Source organism: Electrophorus electricus, chromosome 7 (assembly GCF_041902795.1).
Source record: "Electrophorus electricus isolate QZ-2024a chromosome 7, ASM4190279v1, whole genome shotgun sequence".
Classification (NCBI taxonomy): Eukaryota; Metazoa; Chordata; class Actinopteri; order Gymnotiformes; family Gymnotidae; genus Electrophorus; species Electrophorus electricus.
The window spans coordinates 26,796,629-26,813,273 of record NC_137503.1 but is presented as its reverse complement, the minus strand read 5'-3'; the positions used below and the strand labels follow the sequence as shown (position 1 = coordinate 26,813,273).

The 16,645-nt window shown below is 39.6% G+C and overlaps 3 protein-coding genes across 4 annotated transcripts; all 3 read left to right on the top strand.

Annotated features, from left to right (window-relative positions):
- The first annotated feature begins 1,365 nt into the window (after positions 1-1,365).
- foxq1b (forkhead box Q1b) lies at positions 1,366-3,488 on the top strand. Its single transcript, XM_026999005.2, has one exon. The coding sequence runs from the start codon at positions 1,901-1,903 to the stop codon at positions 2,837-2,839; it is 939 nt and encodes a 312-aa protein (XP_026854806.1). The 5' UTR covers positions 1,366-1,900; the 3' UTR covers positions 2,840-3,488.
- Positions 3,489-4,993: 1,505 nt separating this feature from the next.
- On the top strand, positions 4,994-9,411 carry foxf2b (forkhead box F2b). 2 transcript variants are annotated; one of them, XM_035524503.2, is made up of 3 exons: positions 4,994-5,239; positions 7,253-8,223; positions 8,993-9,411. In XM_035524503.2, exons 2-3 carry the CDS (start codon positions 7,269-7,271, stop codon positions 9,157-9,159), a joined length of 1,122 nt encoding a protein of 373 aa, XP_035380396.1. In that variant the 5' UTR covers positions 4,994-5,239; positions 7,253-7,268; the 3' UTR covers positions 9,160-9,411. The 2 variants fall into 2 exon arrangements, with proteins under 2 accessions (XP_035380396.1, XP_035380395.1); XM_035524502.2 differs by lacking the exon at positions 4,994-5,239 and adding an exon at positions 6,956-7,125.
- Positions 9,412-14,055: 4,644 nt separating this feature from the next.
- On the top strand, positions 14,056-16,042 carry foxc1b (forkhead box C1b). Its single transcript, XM_026999002.3, has one exon. It carries the CDS (start codon positions 14,424-14,426, stop codon positions 15,708-15,710), a length of 1,287 nt encoding a protein of 428 aa, XP_026854803.2. The 5' UTR covers positions 14,056-14,423; the 3' UTR covers positions 15,711-16,042.
- Positions 16,043-16,645: the final 603 nt, after the last annotated feature.

Here is a 16,645-nt window from a genome sequence, read left to right as displayed (position 1 = left end):
TTTTTGTTATAACTAGAGAATCAGAAGGAGCCAAATCACTGGAATGCATGTGGGATTATTTGGAGCAAAGATAATCTCTCAACAAAGATGCGGTCAGTGTTATACATCAGGAGGTAATTTATGTCAGGAGGATTCATCAATGAAATTTGAAATGTACATTTGTTGATGAAAGTTAATTTTAATATGAAGTGTTTGCAAGTAGGCTTAACAGTTGTATGGCAAAGCATTTTATTGGTAGTCTGTTTTACATTAGTAGCTGGGACTGGAACTAGTGTTGGATGTATGTATCCATATGTTTAAAAACTGTTTTTATTTTCAAATTTGTTGCCAACTAAAGTCAATTTCATGGAGTCAAAGTCATGGAGTAATTCATGTGTGAGAACTGGGTCGAGATGTGTTAAGAGTTTCAGCCAGTTTCTTCCCCACACACCTCGGGACACACTCATTCATGCACATGGCATGGATTGTAAGGGCAACAAACTACAGTTTAGTGTGTTTTGAAAAGTGAGAAACTTGAGGTGATAGAATTAGAAAGCTGTAAGGGACAGATCCTACAGTCTAAATTACACTGGCATTTTGACATTTGTACATTATTGAAGCACACTCTATCTAGCACTTTGGGCAGCTGATGGAGTATTTGGGAATTCATTTGGACTTAAAAAGCTTCATACTTGGAGTTAGGGGGTGTAATTACCAAAACGAGCTTCTCATACTGTGTGAAGGTATGTGTTGCAGATGCAAGTTGTAGAGGCTTGTTCGCCTACTTGATGAACCCGGTAAAATACACGCTACGGGTGCTAAAGAAAATGGATTCATGCGAAAAGAACACATCCCATGGACTGCAAGTAGGTGTGGCAGAAAAGACAGTTTAATAATTATTGCTCACTTCATGGCACGCGAGGAACTTTATTTGACCTTTTACTGCGGCGTCATCTATGTAATGCTTACATATTATGCAATACAAATCCACCTAACGTACACTTGATATTTTCATAACTTTGCCTCTTTAATAATGCTGCTTCGCTAGTATCTATATGCAGGCGCTATTACGCCATTACCCTTGAGATTGTAGCCGCTTCTTGCCTTTCTCTACTGTCAGTATGACCTGGCATTGACCTGGCTGACTGTGCTTACCCATGCAATTAGAATCATTCACCCCTTATCCGTGTTCTCACCTGCGCGCATAGCTTTCTTTGCTTGTTACGTGGCATTTGTCCAAGCACAGAACGCAATCAAAACTTCCCCGTTCTTTTGTATGTCACCAACTGCCAAAAACGAATCGACCTCAATTTACACAGAGCAATCGTGACTAACTGGTAACAGCTCTTATTGAGCGAGATTCTGATGGGATATTCACCATATTATATCGACTCAGCGCGGGTTATTTTTGCGCGAGGGCGTAAGAAGACTGAACAAGACTTCATTTTGATCTTTGTTTAGTGTAGCAATAATATATCGTGACTACAAAATTTAGCAAACAAATGTTTGGTAGTCCAGGTTGGGGTCAGTTCACCTCTGAATTCTGATCGTCTGTATTAAACACCTGGCTACAATGCACCTTCGCTTCACCTGGTTCGTGCAAAGATTTGTCTTCTTTCACTTTTACACGAGCGCACACAAACACGGGTGCGTGGCCGTGCCTGTTGATACACCTTTTAAGCAGGTGGGCAATCCTTGCAAACGCCTTAATTGGGGAACATGACGGTAAGCCCCGCCCTTGTGGGGGTTGGCCTCAAACAGTTATAATATTTAAATAACAGTAATATGCTCAGTTCGCCCATGAGGACTTTCCACAAAAGAAGAAAAACATCTTATACATTATTCCTTACTGATCTTTATTCCGTATCCATTCGGCATTGCACTCCATTCGGCATTGAAGGGTAAACGACAAAGCATTAAAATGAAGCTGGAGCTTTTCTCTTCGAGTCGCATATCGGAGAAGGACATGTTCAGTGACGGTGACGTGATTTTGGATTCGTCACTGTATGCCGAGGAAGAGTTGGGCTCGGACGGAGACTGTACAGCCAATAGCCCGGCGCCAGCTACGGTAATTTCCGAGAGCAAGTCCAAACCGTACACTCGCAGACCCAAGCCACCGTACTCGTATATCGCACTTATCGCCATGGCCATTCGGGACTCAGCCACGGGTCGCCTTACATTGGCCGAAATAAACGACTACCTGATGAATAAGTTTCCCTTTTTCCGGGGAACCTACACGGGCTGGCGAAACTCTGTCCGGCACAACTTGTCGCTGAATGATTGTTTTCTGAAAGTGCTCCGTGATCCCTCACGTCCCTGGGGTAAGGATAACTACTGGATGCTAAACCCGCATAGTGAGTACACGTTTGCAGACGGCATCTTCCGCCGAAGGAGGAAGCGCATCACTAAAAAACCTCTCAAGAACTTGGAAACTCAGGAGCGCGTTATAAAGCATATGCGAATACCACTGCGCGAGGAGAGCACCGGCACAAAGTTTTCCAGCTCGTTCGCCATCGACACCATCCTCAGTAAACCATTCAGAAGCAGAGAGGAAAACAGGGATAGCTTTTGGAGCAGTGCTAGGCTAATGTTGCACGCTCCATCACACTTCGTGCCGTTTGTCTTAAGATATCCACCGGTCATCGTCCCTCTTGCTACACAGCCTGAATTGCAAGTCACTTCCGTAGTGTCGCAGGGGTTTGAAGGTTGTACGCGTGATACGCGGGACATAACTAATCACTCTAAGTGCGCGCCTGATTTTTTGAAGCCGCTTCAGGCTCTTCCTCATTCTCACCCATTTACCTTTACTGCAGAAGATCCTCGGTATCACCCCTTCAGTATGGACTCTCTGCTGTCTTAGGGCAGGAAGGCTGTCAGAAAGACATGCACACAAATACACCAGTAATGTATACTTTGTTGTATGCATTGAACATATTTGGGGTACATTGCATATAATTTATCTACTGCATAGAAAATACATAAAATATGTATGTTATGTGTAGTACATTGCTGTGGACGTAAACAGTGATTAGATACCCTTTAAATGTGGCGTCGGAGTTGATGTGTGCTTACTGATTCCAGTGTCTTGTTAACGATGCCAAGAGTATGATTAATATATATTTAAATGTATATAGTTTGTAATTGTGATCTTGTTTGCGTGAAGGTTTTGTCAGTAACCGCTTCAAGAGCTGCGCTCCAGAAGACGGGCAAGGCTGTTTGTGTAACATTTAAATGGTACTTTTCTTCAAAAAGAAAGAACTGTAGAATTGAGAAATCCTTGTCTGTGAGGGTTTTTTTTTACTTGTTTGTTCTTGCAAAAATAAACCTGTCACTCAATCAGTGGTTACCGAGGCAGCCAGCACATGCTCTCAAACACAAGCAAACAAGACTATCAGCGCGCGGAGAATGCAAATATTTAATTATTCGTCCAGTGAGTGATTGATACCATTGTCAGTCCTGTTATTAACGATCTCATTTTCATTGTTGTACTTACAAAATAAAAGTGTTCATACACAATAAGCCTTTGTACACCTTTTACAGCTCTAGATTCAATTTAGAACATTTATGCAGATGATAATGATAATGAGGATTATTATTATTATTATTATTATTATTATTATTATTATTATTATTATTATTATTATCAACAGCAACAAAAGCAGCAAAAGTGATAAAAGTAAATCACGAATCTTTGTATTAGCCTATTTTGGAAAGCTATGGTTAACAGAGTAGTAGTAGTATTCTTAAAAAACGATGTAAGTTATATAGGTTAAATAAGTTATCCAGTTATATGTTATTACATTTTCTGTATTTTAAGTTCACGTTTTCAGTCATTTTGAGAGTTTTAGCATGAGACGTTTCTTTTGTGACATTATCAAAAACAGCTGCTGCAACAACAACAACAATAAGAAGAAGAAGAAGAAGAAGAAGAAGAAGAAAAGAAGTAGAAGAATTTTGTTACAATACCAACTACAAATTTATTTTATTTTTTTAAATCAAAAAGTATTATCCGTCATTGTTAATCCCACTCTTGTTATATTGAGCTGCCGATAGATAAATGTTTCTAATAGACCCATTACTTCCACAACTTCAGGTTTTAGCCGAGTTATTTAAACACAACATGTCGAAACTTGGGACCTCTTAGAGAGAGATCGTAACAATTGCATTGAAGCATACAAGATTCCAGAGAAACAGGACGTGTCGGTCCTTCGTCAGATGTGGAAGCAAAGTGCATCAGTGTAGATTAGAATGCTGACGTATTCAAAACGTCAATTTAGGTAGTTACTTTCGCTCATAATAAATACTAGTGGCAGCTTTTAAAGTAATATTTTGGGTTTAGTTGGATTTTTTGGCCTCGATTTACTTACCTTATACGAAATAACTGCGCTGTCCGGGGTGCTGAAGCAGACTAGTTTTGATGATGAAATGTTTTAACTTCTTTTCTTTATATATAATTACATACACTGTTATCAAATTCACTTTTCATAATATTTTGTTCTATTTATTCTAACATCCGAGCATATCACAACTGAACATAATATACAATCACCAAACAGGATATTGTTGCTTTCTATACCTAATGGTATCTTGCTTATGGCCAATATACATAAACAAACGTTCATCAAACACAAACGTTTTCTCAATGGGCCAATAATCTAACTTCTCGCGCGTGCGCGAGATTTTACTGTTTCCATTATTCAGGTGAGATGCTGCGACCTGCAGGTGGGTTAGCGAAATAACACACCTGTAACTGCCAAAAAATAAATAAATCGGAATATTCTAAAAAATTGTTAGGAGACAACAGTTTTGCGTATTGTTGTTTATTAATGCTATTTACTGAAAATGTCTCGGGTATATTGGTTGCACTCCATTCGAAATTTTTAATCAGCGCAGAACTCACCACGATAGGACAAGAGCGTACTAAACAGTTTACTAGATAGCATAACAACAAGGCTATCATAAACTACACATTTCTAGTCCCTTAAACAGATTATTCAGGCAAACTTTTACCTAGTAATAAACGAAACAATTCAGGTAAAACAACTGTCTGTCATATTGTAATTGCAAAATACGTCTGTTATAAAACAGAGTATTTGATAATATTGGTCAGGCCTATGACATAAGTGTCTTGTGCAGCAAAACGAGTTAGCACGCCCCCACCTGTGACTGCTTGATACGGATAAGCACACAATCGTTTGCAATTCTTCTGTCGCCGTCTGACAAGTGAAAAGTTTTCATTCGTGTCACAGAAAAAAACAAGGTAAGAATGTTTCATATTCATTTCGATTTTACACCTATAGGAAGAATGGGTAGGGGTATGATAAATCCCTGACCACTACTTAGATTAAACCTAAAAAATAACGCAGCATTTTCCGTGCAAGATCAAAGACATGGATAAGAAGTTCTTATTTAATAGTATGTGATAGAACAATCCAAGTATATGTTATAGTGTGCCAGTGCGTATGAGAACACCGGACTGAATGTATGTCTAGGTGAGTAATTGTAACTTCAAAGTACAGTAGAGCAGAGCTAAATTTCCCCTCGGCCGATTGGACATCCGGGACTCAGCGGGGGTTAGGCGCTCAGTGGGCGGCGGAAACTGTACGAAAAGCTGCCTCTACCGCGCGGGAAAAACGTTTTATCCACATCCTCACAGAACTGTGCACAGAGGGGATTGTTGATTCGCATTGTTCAGAAAGTCTTTACCTAAAAGGGCAACGGTGACGGTGGCGGGTTATCCTGAGATATTATATGATCTTATAGGACCTACAGGAATGTTCTGTTTTCTATTTCGGACCGCCTACATCTGCAGTACAGGCCTACACAGGTCTATTGTAAACCAACCCATAATAATAATTAATAAAGACTACGTAAAATAACCATGTAGAAATACAATAAAGATCACGATCATCTTAACAATAATAGTAATGTTGAAAAACAAGCAATGCAGGTCTAAGTGAAAATAATTGGTCAGGGCGTCACTATGCCTTTGGATAGATTCACTATTCACTATTACTATTCACTATCACTATTCACTATTATCTAAAATAGTTTCAGGGCCCTTCAATTTTTTGTGTTTTTAAGAAGCTAACATAAAGTATGTGTATACACATCCAAAACATCATCTAATAATAATAATAATAATAATAATAATAATAATAATACAAAGTTACTGTAGACTGGTGAAGCATTATATATTAAATTATATTCATATGTCTAGACCCCCCCCCCCCCCCTCCCGCCAGTTTCTTAAAATAACCACTACATAATATTAATAGTGCAGGCTACTACGTTCGGAGAAGTAAGAATTATTTGTTGACGAAGCTAACTGTGGTTTTATGTCCCTATAAATACGAAGCTCCGGCGACTAACGATAGCCTCAATACTTAATGTCTGGTACTGTGTGTGGTACCACGCTGCCCCTACTACGCTGTGTGCGGAACTCAACCTGAACTTGATGGAAAAAGTATGTTTCCACTCATTTCAAATTATTTTACGGTAGACTCTGTCTCTATTTCTTTCTCTCTCCACCTCTTTCTATATCTCATACACAGGCGCATATACACAGGCTTTACACACAGGATAAAAGAACCCGATTCTTCGCCTGGTGTACTTGATTTCCATGCACTTGCGTATTGCGTACTCTTTCCTCAGAGTTCCCAACTTAATGGTTAAAACAGTACTAAGACAAACTTGTTCGATGCGTGTTTGACAAATGATGACGCCTGCTTCTTAACACTTTAACTTCTTGACCCATAGAAATAGCAAAAGTGAGAGCGAGCGAGCAAGAACGGTGAGAAAGAATGGAGCGAGAGAGGGGGGGGGGTTATTGAATAGAACTGGGGAATAGACTCGAGAGGTAGAGCATGAAGGCGGAGAGGAAGGAGGAGGGATTCCGAGGGGGTCGGAGATTACAGAGTGATAGGCGTTTTGTTTGGTTGAGGGCCTTGCGAATGTAGATTTGCAGTTTCTTTCTCATGAGAGGATTATGTCCAACCGGCGCAGCACAACTAAAACAGTTCACATAACTGCACGATGATAAGACAGCGGCATAACTTCATCTAGATACAAAATTGTTGTCTGTGGCTATCTGGATACCGAATGTGAACATTTATGTTACCGAACAGAATTTTTAAAAATCTAAAGGTTGGAGCATCAGTCAGTTAACATGTACTAAATCGTGATACTGCGTTCCGGTATAGCTTTTTATCGCTTCTGAATGTTTAATTCCACTTTTCTGTTAACTTCATTGTCCAATTGCACCTATCTTTAGTGTCAGAGCCAGAGAGATGACGACCGAGAGCTCCCAAGCGCCACTAGTGCCGAGGAATTCTATGGAATTCTACACTTCAGCGACCGCTGCAATGCATCCCGGATTAATGAACTCCACGATCGATTTTGAAAGCCACGGCACCACATCCAAGGGGAAAAAAAGCAACTCGGGACTGCGACGTCCCGAAAAACCACCATACTCCTATATTGCGCTCATTGTGATGGCTATACAGAGTACACCAACCAAGCGGCTTACCCTCAGTGAGATTTACCAGTTCCTCCAGGCGCGATTCCCTTTCTTCCGAGGTTCTTACCAGGGATGGAAAAACTCTGTCCGGCATAATTTATCCCTAAACGAATGTTTCATTAAGATACCGAAAGGCCTAGGGCGGTCAGGAAAAGGGCACTACTGGACCATAGATCCCTCAAGTGAGTTTATGTTTGAGGAGGGGTCGTTTCGGCGGAGACCACGGGGATTTCGGAGAAAATGCCAAGTTCTGAAGCCAATGTACAGAATGATGAACGGCCTCGGATTCAGTTCCACCATTTTGCCTCAAAGATTTGACTTCCATACTCCAACGTGTCATACCAATGGCTACAGCATGGACATGATGTCTGGTTGTGTCAGTGGCAGCGGGTATGACGCACTGAACATTGGCCACTATGCACAACACATGTCCGCGAACCAAAGCTCTGCAATGGTGAACTGTTCATTGCCCACAAGTGGAGACTATGTCACAAATAGCAGTCCAGTTCCCGCTTCCCCTGCTGTAGCCAGTGCGCTTGAGAGTCATGCGCAGTATTCTGGAGGCGCTCCATATTGGTGTTCTTCCAGCGGTTCCCCGTATCTAAAACAGCCTGCTGTGAGCTCGCGCAGTCCGGGGTCATCAGCGGTACACCAGGGCATATCATCATACTCCGTGGAGCAGACATATCTCCAGCCGATCGCTAGAAATGGTGCAGAGATGACAGGTAAATTAATCTTAGAAAAGCCATTATTTAATTGCCTGCATTTTTAGACACCAAATCACGCGCATTGCCTGGTCAGATTTTTTGCACACTTGTTTAATTTATCCAAACCTAAAATACCATGATTTATTGTTACTATAGTCTATTTTTCCATTAGAGGCACGTGACACTATCAGAACTGGTGTACCATCCGTTTAAGCAAGACAAGACTCCAGATTGAAATCCAGATTGTCGTGTAGAATTGCATAAGATTAAATCTTATTAAGATGATCTTAGAATCTTAACAGTATTATGACAGTTTCCCTTTGTGCACCTGGAAATCCAATTATGACATTATTGGGTCTAATTAATATATGGTAATTACTCAAATATATTTATTGCAGGTGGTCATGAATTCATATACAATAGATCAACTATTATCTCGGACAAAGTTAAATATAACAACGGGCCTAAAATATTGGTAGAATATTTAAAGTGTAGCTTGATTTAACCTGTTTAGCCAACACCGAAAGAAAAAATGGCATTTACTTAAGTGAATTATAGGTTCGACGTGAATTATTAGTTTTAAAATAACATATATTTGCGGTGTGTCAAATCAGCATAATATAATCACTTTTAATAATCAGATATTGATTAAATAGAACACACGTGACAGCCTATTGGTATTCAAGAGATTCAAATACCCATTCCTCATTGTAGCCTAATTATTGTTATTTACTTGCTGATAAGTTGATTAGTGCATCCGATTTCTGCTAACATGTTTAATTCACAGTGGGTGCATCGCGGTATCAGGCCCATTCCTCGCCTGACGCTGAAAGGAAGGACTTTGTATTAAACTTTAACGGAATATCATCGTTACATCCATCTTCAAGTGGATATTATCACCACCACCGTCACCATCGGAGCGTTCACCAGGACTTAAAGTCATGTGTAATGTGAGGGTTTCACCAATGTTATCCCTACGACTACTCTGTCCAATGAAAACACAGCCTTAATGTTCCCGCAATAACTCATAGGCCTACTGACTTATCTTCAATATTTTACAGGTTAATCGGCGTATACTTATCATGTGTGGGGTGATATGTGCGAGAACTGTTATAACTGATGTTCACTTTAAGTAAATACAAACAATGGAGATTTTGCATATACGATCGTTTTGTAGTATAACTGTCAACATATTCAATAATAAAATATGGCTGCATAATTCTGCATTGTTTTTCCCTACTACGACGAAAGGCTATTATGTTTATATACGATAGTATTCATTATACTTTATATAATGTATATAATATTAGATTTATATAATCAAAACCAATACAGAAAGCACTCTGCGAAACATTCAGTTAAAAGCAAGCAAACAAACAAAGTACAACAAAACCCCCAAACTTAATTGGCCTGTAGTTACAATTATTCCTTATTAGTCTTGGCTGACAAAAATAATTATTTACAAATTGCCCAATACATCTGTTCTGGCCCCTTATAACTTCTTATAATAATAGTTTATCTTCTTTTCTAACTTTCAATTTTTCAGCATAGGCTGTTGCAGTGGGACAGCACTCCGCGCAGAAATCAAAATATTCAAAGTGCATCTTATCTTTGAACTTGGAACATCAACTTAGATATCCATCGATAAATATGAATCGAAAGAAAATTTTGAATTGACAGAGCGCTGAGAGAACGTATCTTCAGCTGAGCCAAGTACTGATATCCTCACCCAGGAGATTCGATATAATAAACCTGTATTGAATAAAAATGTAGTAACTGAAAATAAAATGGCCTCATCTTGGCCAATAGCTAGGCATTATGAGACCCACGTCATGTTCAGCGTTATTAAGTTATTTGCTATACTGCAAATATAGTCAGAATCAATCGGAAACATCAACCTGTCGCTTCTTTTGTTACCATGCTACCTGACTATTGAGCTCGCCTCAAGCTCTTTCTTCATACGGTGATATTACTATGCCATCTAGCGGTGGCTAAAGGGCCCTTTCATAGATGCCGGCTTTAAAAAATAGCGAGTAAGCCGGTAATAAATACAAATGTTAGCGACGCGTACAACGAACTTCTCGCCTCTCTCGCTTAAGATCCATAATTTGACAGTATTATATTAAACACTATAATTTGTAGCTGATGAATTTGTTCGATTAACATCTAACTCTTTGTGTTTTAAATTTTATGTGAAAAACTAGGATGTGGCAACAACTTATAGGATCAGACGGTCTTGACTCCCATTACACCCACATCTCCAGGTCAGAAGGCCAGTGAATTTGGGGTCTCATAAATCGAGCAAATAGTTTTAACTTCAGCGCATTTTAAAAGCTGGCCGAGCTAAACGGACAAATGGATTCTATGCATTGAGTCTCCTTATGAGGAAATATTGAGCATTAGAAACAAAGATCAAGAATATACATCTGTGTCAGTTCGAGAGGTTCTTAATTATACATATACACGTTATGAAAAAAGGTTCATCATAAGTATTTCAGAATATTACCGCCTATGTTTTTGTACGGGTTTCCAAACTATCCTACAGGAGGTCTGTGTTTCCATCTGAGTAGAGCGGTGAATGCGGGGAGTGCAGGGGTTCTGCACCTTCATTTTTCTGTCAATAATGAAATCTAGAGGCTATTGCACCGTTGTATCAAAGCAAAGTTTTGGAACGCGAAGCATATATTTCTATAATTTCACTCAATTTTAGTGAGCATTGCAAAGCTAAATTGACCAATCCTAATATCTATGTCTGTTTTTCAATCCTGCGAATAATTCACATCATTTTGCAATGATCATTCCTGCTTTAAGCACCGTGACCTTTGTATCTGCATCTGTAAAGTGTTGGTAAAATCAGTTATTTGCATTGTTTCCTTTGACAAGGAGTCAAGTGTAATGTGCAATAAGCAATCACATTTGCATTCCAGTAGCCTTCGTCTCATTTGACACTGCTATAGCCCTCTATTTTATACACTGCAGTACACACAAGTACAAACTATGTGGCGCGTAATAAAACAACAATACTAATAATAACTGTTGTTCTTAATTCAACTAGCTTTGAAACCGTCTCACTACACGAAACGCGAAGTTCAACCTGCGAGGTATATTGTAGCTCACCTGGTAATCATTAGCATAGTGCTAAGAACACCACGATCGTGGATTCGATTCCGAGAAGCACGTATACTGTCACAACAATAAAGATGCAGATCGCTCTGAATAAGAACGGCTGGTAAATGACGTAAATTAAAGTTTGACTGTTGCCATAACCCAAAATATAGACCATGGCCACATGGGGGCAACCACTGACAGGATCGCGTTTCTCAAACTCCAGCTTGGAGAATGAATTTATGGATAATACTGCACGTTTCGGTAAACAACAACATTATTATTCAAATATTAATTGTAAAGCAAAAAAAGAGTCCATTTTACTTTGACAGGGTGGGAAACAACCATTCATCTGAAATAAACTAAAGATTTCTGCAACTATATTTTTCGGGGCTCGTGGCTCCAGAAAGATAAGTGTTCGAGATAAGCTACGCCTGCCGTAGGAAGTCAGTGAGAGCAGCCGCTTGCAGAGCTGAGCCGAGAGCCGTCAGGCCAGACAGTTTTACCTGCCGCACCCCACGTGAGCTGGCAGTTCTCGCGGGTTTCATACAAATGGGCCTAGATAGCGTTTCTTTGAAGAATACGAAATTAAATTTCGCATGTGAGCATAATATCCACCCACATACACTAAATATTTTCATAGCCTGTTTTGTTTTGGACATGTTTGTCAGAGGAGATTCTAGCCAATGCGGTTTAAGCTTTTGTCGTCATCAGGCCGTCTCTCGACTCGCGCAGCCAGGTGAAGAACACCTGCGGGCTCAAGCTCTGAGATCTGCAGCCGCCTCGCTTCCACGAGATGATAATGGCACATGTCACTGTGAGGCACGGAAGCAAGTTATACCAAAACAAACAAACAAACAAACAAACAAACAAACAAGCAAACAAACGCCATGCACAATACCGAACAAGGCGTCGATCGGTCTGCGAAGCGTAGCGTTAAATCGAAAAAGCCTATTAACTAATATTCTAACAACAAAGTAGTGAGACACTTAATTTACATAAAGATGGAAGTAACCTGAAGAACCAGTAGTCAGTAACCTCAGTAAACATTTTAGAAGTTGTAATTGCGATTTGTTTGCGTCATCGGTGTTTGTAAACAATGGGCTCTAAACCTCCTCATGAACACTTTAATTATGTGTTAAATATTAATTTTTTTCTTGAATGCTCTGAAAGGAATTCAAGAAAAAAGTAAAAGGTAAAGATTTAGGAGTATCCAGAGCTTGCATCCACAACATGACGTGAGTTATTTCAGGAATGTAACTATAATAAATATAATTATTGAGTGATTAATTTTTTTTGGAATACATTTTCTTTGTAATAATTTAGTAGCCTATTTCAGATAAGAATGCGCCTTGGTTTTTGGTCTAAATAATCAGGCTACATCAAACTACAACAACAATTAAATAACTGTACAGATTTACACTGATTTTATTTTATTCCTAGTTTTGGTTAGTTAAACTTGTTATTTTTATAGAATGTCTTGTAGGTCTGTAGTGTCTGCGGGGCTAATTTAATCACAGTCGTTCCCATTAATTTGTATCGTAAGAATTAAATCAAGAGGTAATGCCCTTGCAAAGAAAACAGCTAAAAACTGCGAATGGTTTCAGTAATGCCTTTACAAACGGGTGGGATTATGTACAGTTTTACAACAACAAACAAACAAACAAACAATTATATATATATATATATATATATATATATATATATATATATATATATATATATATATATATATATATATAAAGAGAAAACGGTTTTGTAATTATTAAAAATTATGTTAATGTAAATTAAACGTATTATAGATGCGTTTGGCTAAAGGGGGCAGGGTTTCCACACAAGTCTACGCATTCTACCACTTTCATATTATTTTTGTCAGTTCCTATTAGTGATATATGTTATAGTAAATAAAATGGCAATGGGATGTTCAGTAAAAGGTTACTCCGGCTTTGTAACAATGTTAAAGGCTGCATAGTTCGCACCATCATGAGATGATAAGCATGATTGTTTCAGTTAAATCTCGGCTTCTTTCTTAATATCTGTTGAAAAACACTTTAAAATAAGGAATTTTGAGTATTGCAAAGTTTAAATTGACCATTTTGTGAAGACATTCTGCATTTCTCTTGGTATCTTTATCATTATATGTCTGAAAATCAGTAAAAAGAAACCTCAAACAGCATAGCAAAAAGTGATGGCATGTATATGTCCGATTTTTTATTAACCATAACTAAATTTACAGGTAACTATCATGGCAACAGCAGAACGAATTTGTTCGTTTTCATTATGATTGTTTTATATGTGTTCAACTGTAAGAGAAACAAGCCTACCTTCCGTGCATTCAAGAGGCAATAGGTGTTTGTAACCTATTTAAAGCTACATATTTGGCCACAACATACACTCTTGCTTTTATATCCTATTCTTCATTTGTTCCCTAAAGTGCTTCACACTTCTGCACCTTACTTTTTCATTTTCTTAATTTTCAATCAAACCGGGACGAAATTATACCTACAAGCTAACGAGATACTGAACTTTCTGCCCATGTAAAGAAAGGATAAATACATGTATTCCTTCAAATATGTCTCATTCTTATGTCGCACTCCAAACTTTTCCTGGACTTTTGTGCTTGTATGTGCATGCGTGTGTGAGCACAATCGCGCTTCAGACTTAATTCATGTACGCGTGCGTCCACTGGGAGAAAATGCTCCGGGTATAGCCATTCCACAAACACCTCTGAAAGCTCATTGGACGTCGGGTGTTCTTGGGGAGGAGCACTCAACAGCCAAAAGGCAGAATTGGTTTACGGTCAAAAAGTTTCACAGAAGTGACGGATGCGGGAAGTTCAGAAGTTTTCCTCCTTCAGTGAATTATCCACGTTTAATATTTTGCTTACTAAACGCACGACTAACCGACTAACCGGACTATTAAAAATCATATGTAGCTCACGTTTACTACACGTTTTTAGAGAAGCAAAGATTATATCTGAGGAAACTGTGGACGCGGTGAACAGTTGGATGAGTTGAATAAGATTCGTTCGTAGTTTAGGAGAGCTTCGCAGATATTAGAAGAGTCTGGATAAAGTTCGTCCTGTCCTCTGGCCGGAACTGTGAAGCGATACAATGCAGGCGCGCTACCCCGTGTCCAGCCCGAATTCTCTGGGCGTTGTGCCTTACATCACCGGGGAGCAGGGCTACTATCGGGCTACAAACGGAGGGGGATATACCGGTATCCCAACGCCCATGAGTATGTATTCTCACGCAGCACATGAGCAATACCCCGGTGGCATGGCCCGTGCTTACGGCCCTTATGCTCCTTCTCAACAGCCTAAGGACATGGTCAAGCCTCCATACAGCTATATTGCACTAATTACAATGGCTATACAGAACTCAGCAGATAAAAGGGTCACACTGAATGGGATATATCAGTTTATTATGGAGCGTTTTCCGTTTTATCGGGAGAATAAGCAAGGCTGGCAGAACAGCATCCGACACAATCTGTCACTTAACGAGTGCTTCGTCAAAGTGCCGCGCGACGACAAGAAGCCAGGTAAGGGCAGTTACTGGACACTAGACCCGGACTCATATAACATGTTTGAAAATGGTAGCTTCCTTCGCCGGAGGCGCCGCTTCAAGAAGAAGGACGTATTAAAGGAGAAAGAGGAGCGTGAGGTGCAAGGCAAGGAGGCAAGGGGTCAGACACGCGAAGCTGAGCAGCCCGTGAAACTCCGGGACATAAAGACAGAAAGCGGGGCTTGCACTCCCCCGCAGGTTTCTTCCCCTTCTCTCGGTTCCGTGAGTAAAACTGAGACCCCAGACAGCAGCAATGGGAGCGCTTGTAATGGGAGTCCACAAACGCAAACTACACAGCAAACCTTCAGTATGGATAATATAATCACGGGTCTTCGTGGCTCCCCGCCGCAGGCTGCCGAACTACCTGTCTCTCGCGCTGCTTTACCGAGCTCGGTGTCTCTCACTTATTTGGCCCCCCCGCAGCCGGCACATTACAGTCCTCCATGCGGCCAGCCTGCTACCTACCAGTGTGACATGCAAGCAACAAGTCTGTACGCTGGAGATCGCGGGCATAGAAACGACGCTCTACCGGATTACATAAACACAACAAGCGCAGCCACGCTCTCTCACGCACACCTGAGCTCGAGCCAAGAAAGCCAGCACATCCAGCAGAGTCGGCTTGCCCCCTGGCACCTTAATCAGAACGGGGAAATAGGACAGCTGGGCACGAGCTATCCCGCGCAGCAGCAGAGTTTTCGAGAGATGTTCGAAGCGCAGCGGCTCACACTGAACACCTCCCCGGTGAGCGGAAGCAACAGCTGTCAAACCCCTTTCTCTTCCAGTCAGTCACTCTACCGGGCATCGGGAGCTTTCGTGTATGACTGCAGCAAGTTCTGATCAAACCTCACACTAATCAAAACACTTTTTAATGTCGGTTTGCAGACCTTCGTTTTCGTCAACGTTTCTATAACTTAAGCTAAAGATTTGAGCCAGTTACAGAGCGAGCATAGATAGTACCGCTGTATTTTTCGGATTTATTTCAATAGATCTCATTCATAAATATTAATTTATTTTATTAGGAATTCGATTCACGAATCTTTCAATGAAATCGTATTTATGTTACAATATGGAACGTAACTGTGTACAAAACATGCGAAATTTTGCTTTATTTTTTGAAAATACTCGAATATATTATTTGTTAAATAAATTACATTCTTGTTTAAGTTTAACTCTCGAGTGATTTATCGGTTTGCTTTTTTACACGGTGGAAAGGAATATTGTTCAGTATGGCGGATAGACAACCTCCACATATTTTATAAACCACCACTTTCAGTATTAATTTTGGTACCTGTCAGACTGGACACAAGAACTAGGGAAACAACTTTAAAAGCAGATGTAAGACAATACCGTATTACTCTCAGTGTTAGTAATTGTTTTTAATTAAATTAATGTCACAGGCGCAAACCTACACAGGCCTGTCATCGTGGCCGGAGTGGGTCATAAGGTTTCCCGATAGTGAGAGTATTTTAATCTAGCATCATTATTTTAATCTATCTTTTATCTTCTCAATAATAATAATAATAATAATAATAATAATAATGATAACAATAGTAGTAGTAGTAGTAGTAGTAGTAGTAGTAGTAATAATAATAATAATAATAATAATAATAATAATAATAATAATAATAATAATAATAATAATAATAATAATCACAATTACAAATAAAACCAGGTCTCGTTTTAAAAGGAGAGTGCATATTTCGCTTGGCCCTGTTTCTTTTTATAGGAACTACTTTTCATATAAACTGCCAGGGAAATTCCCTGGACCTGAT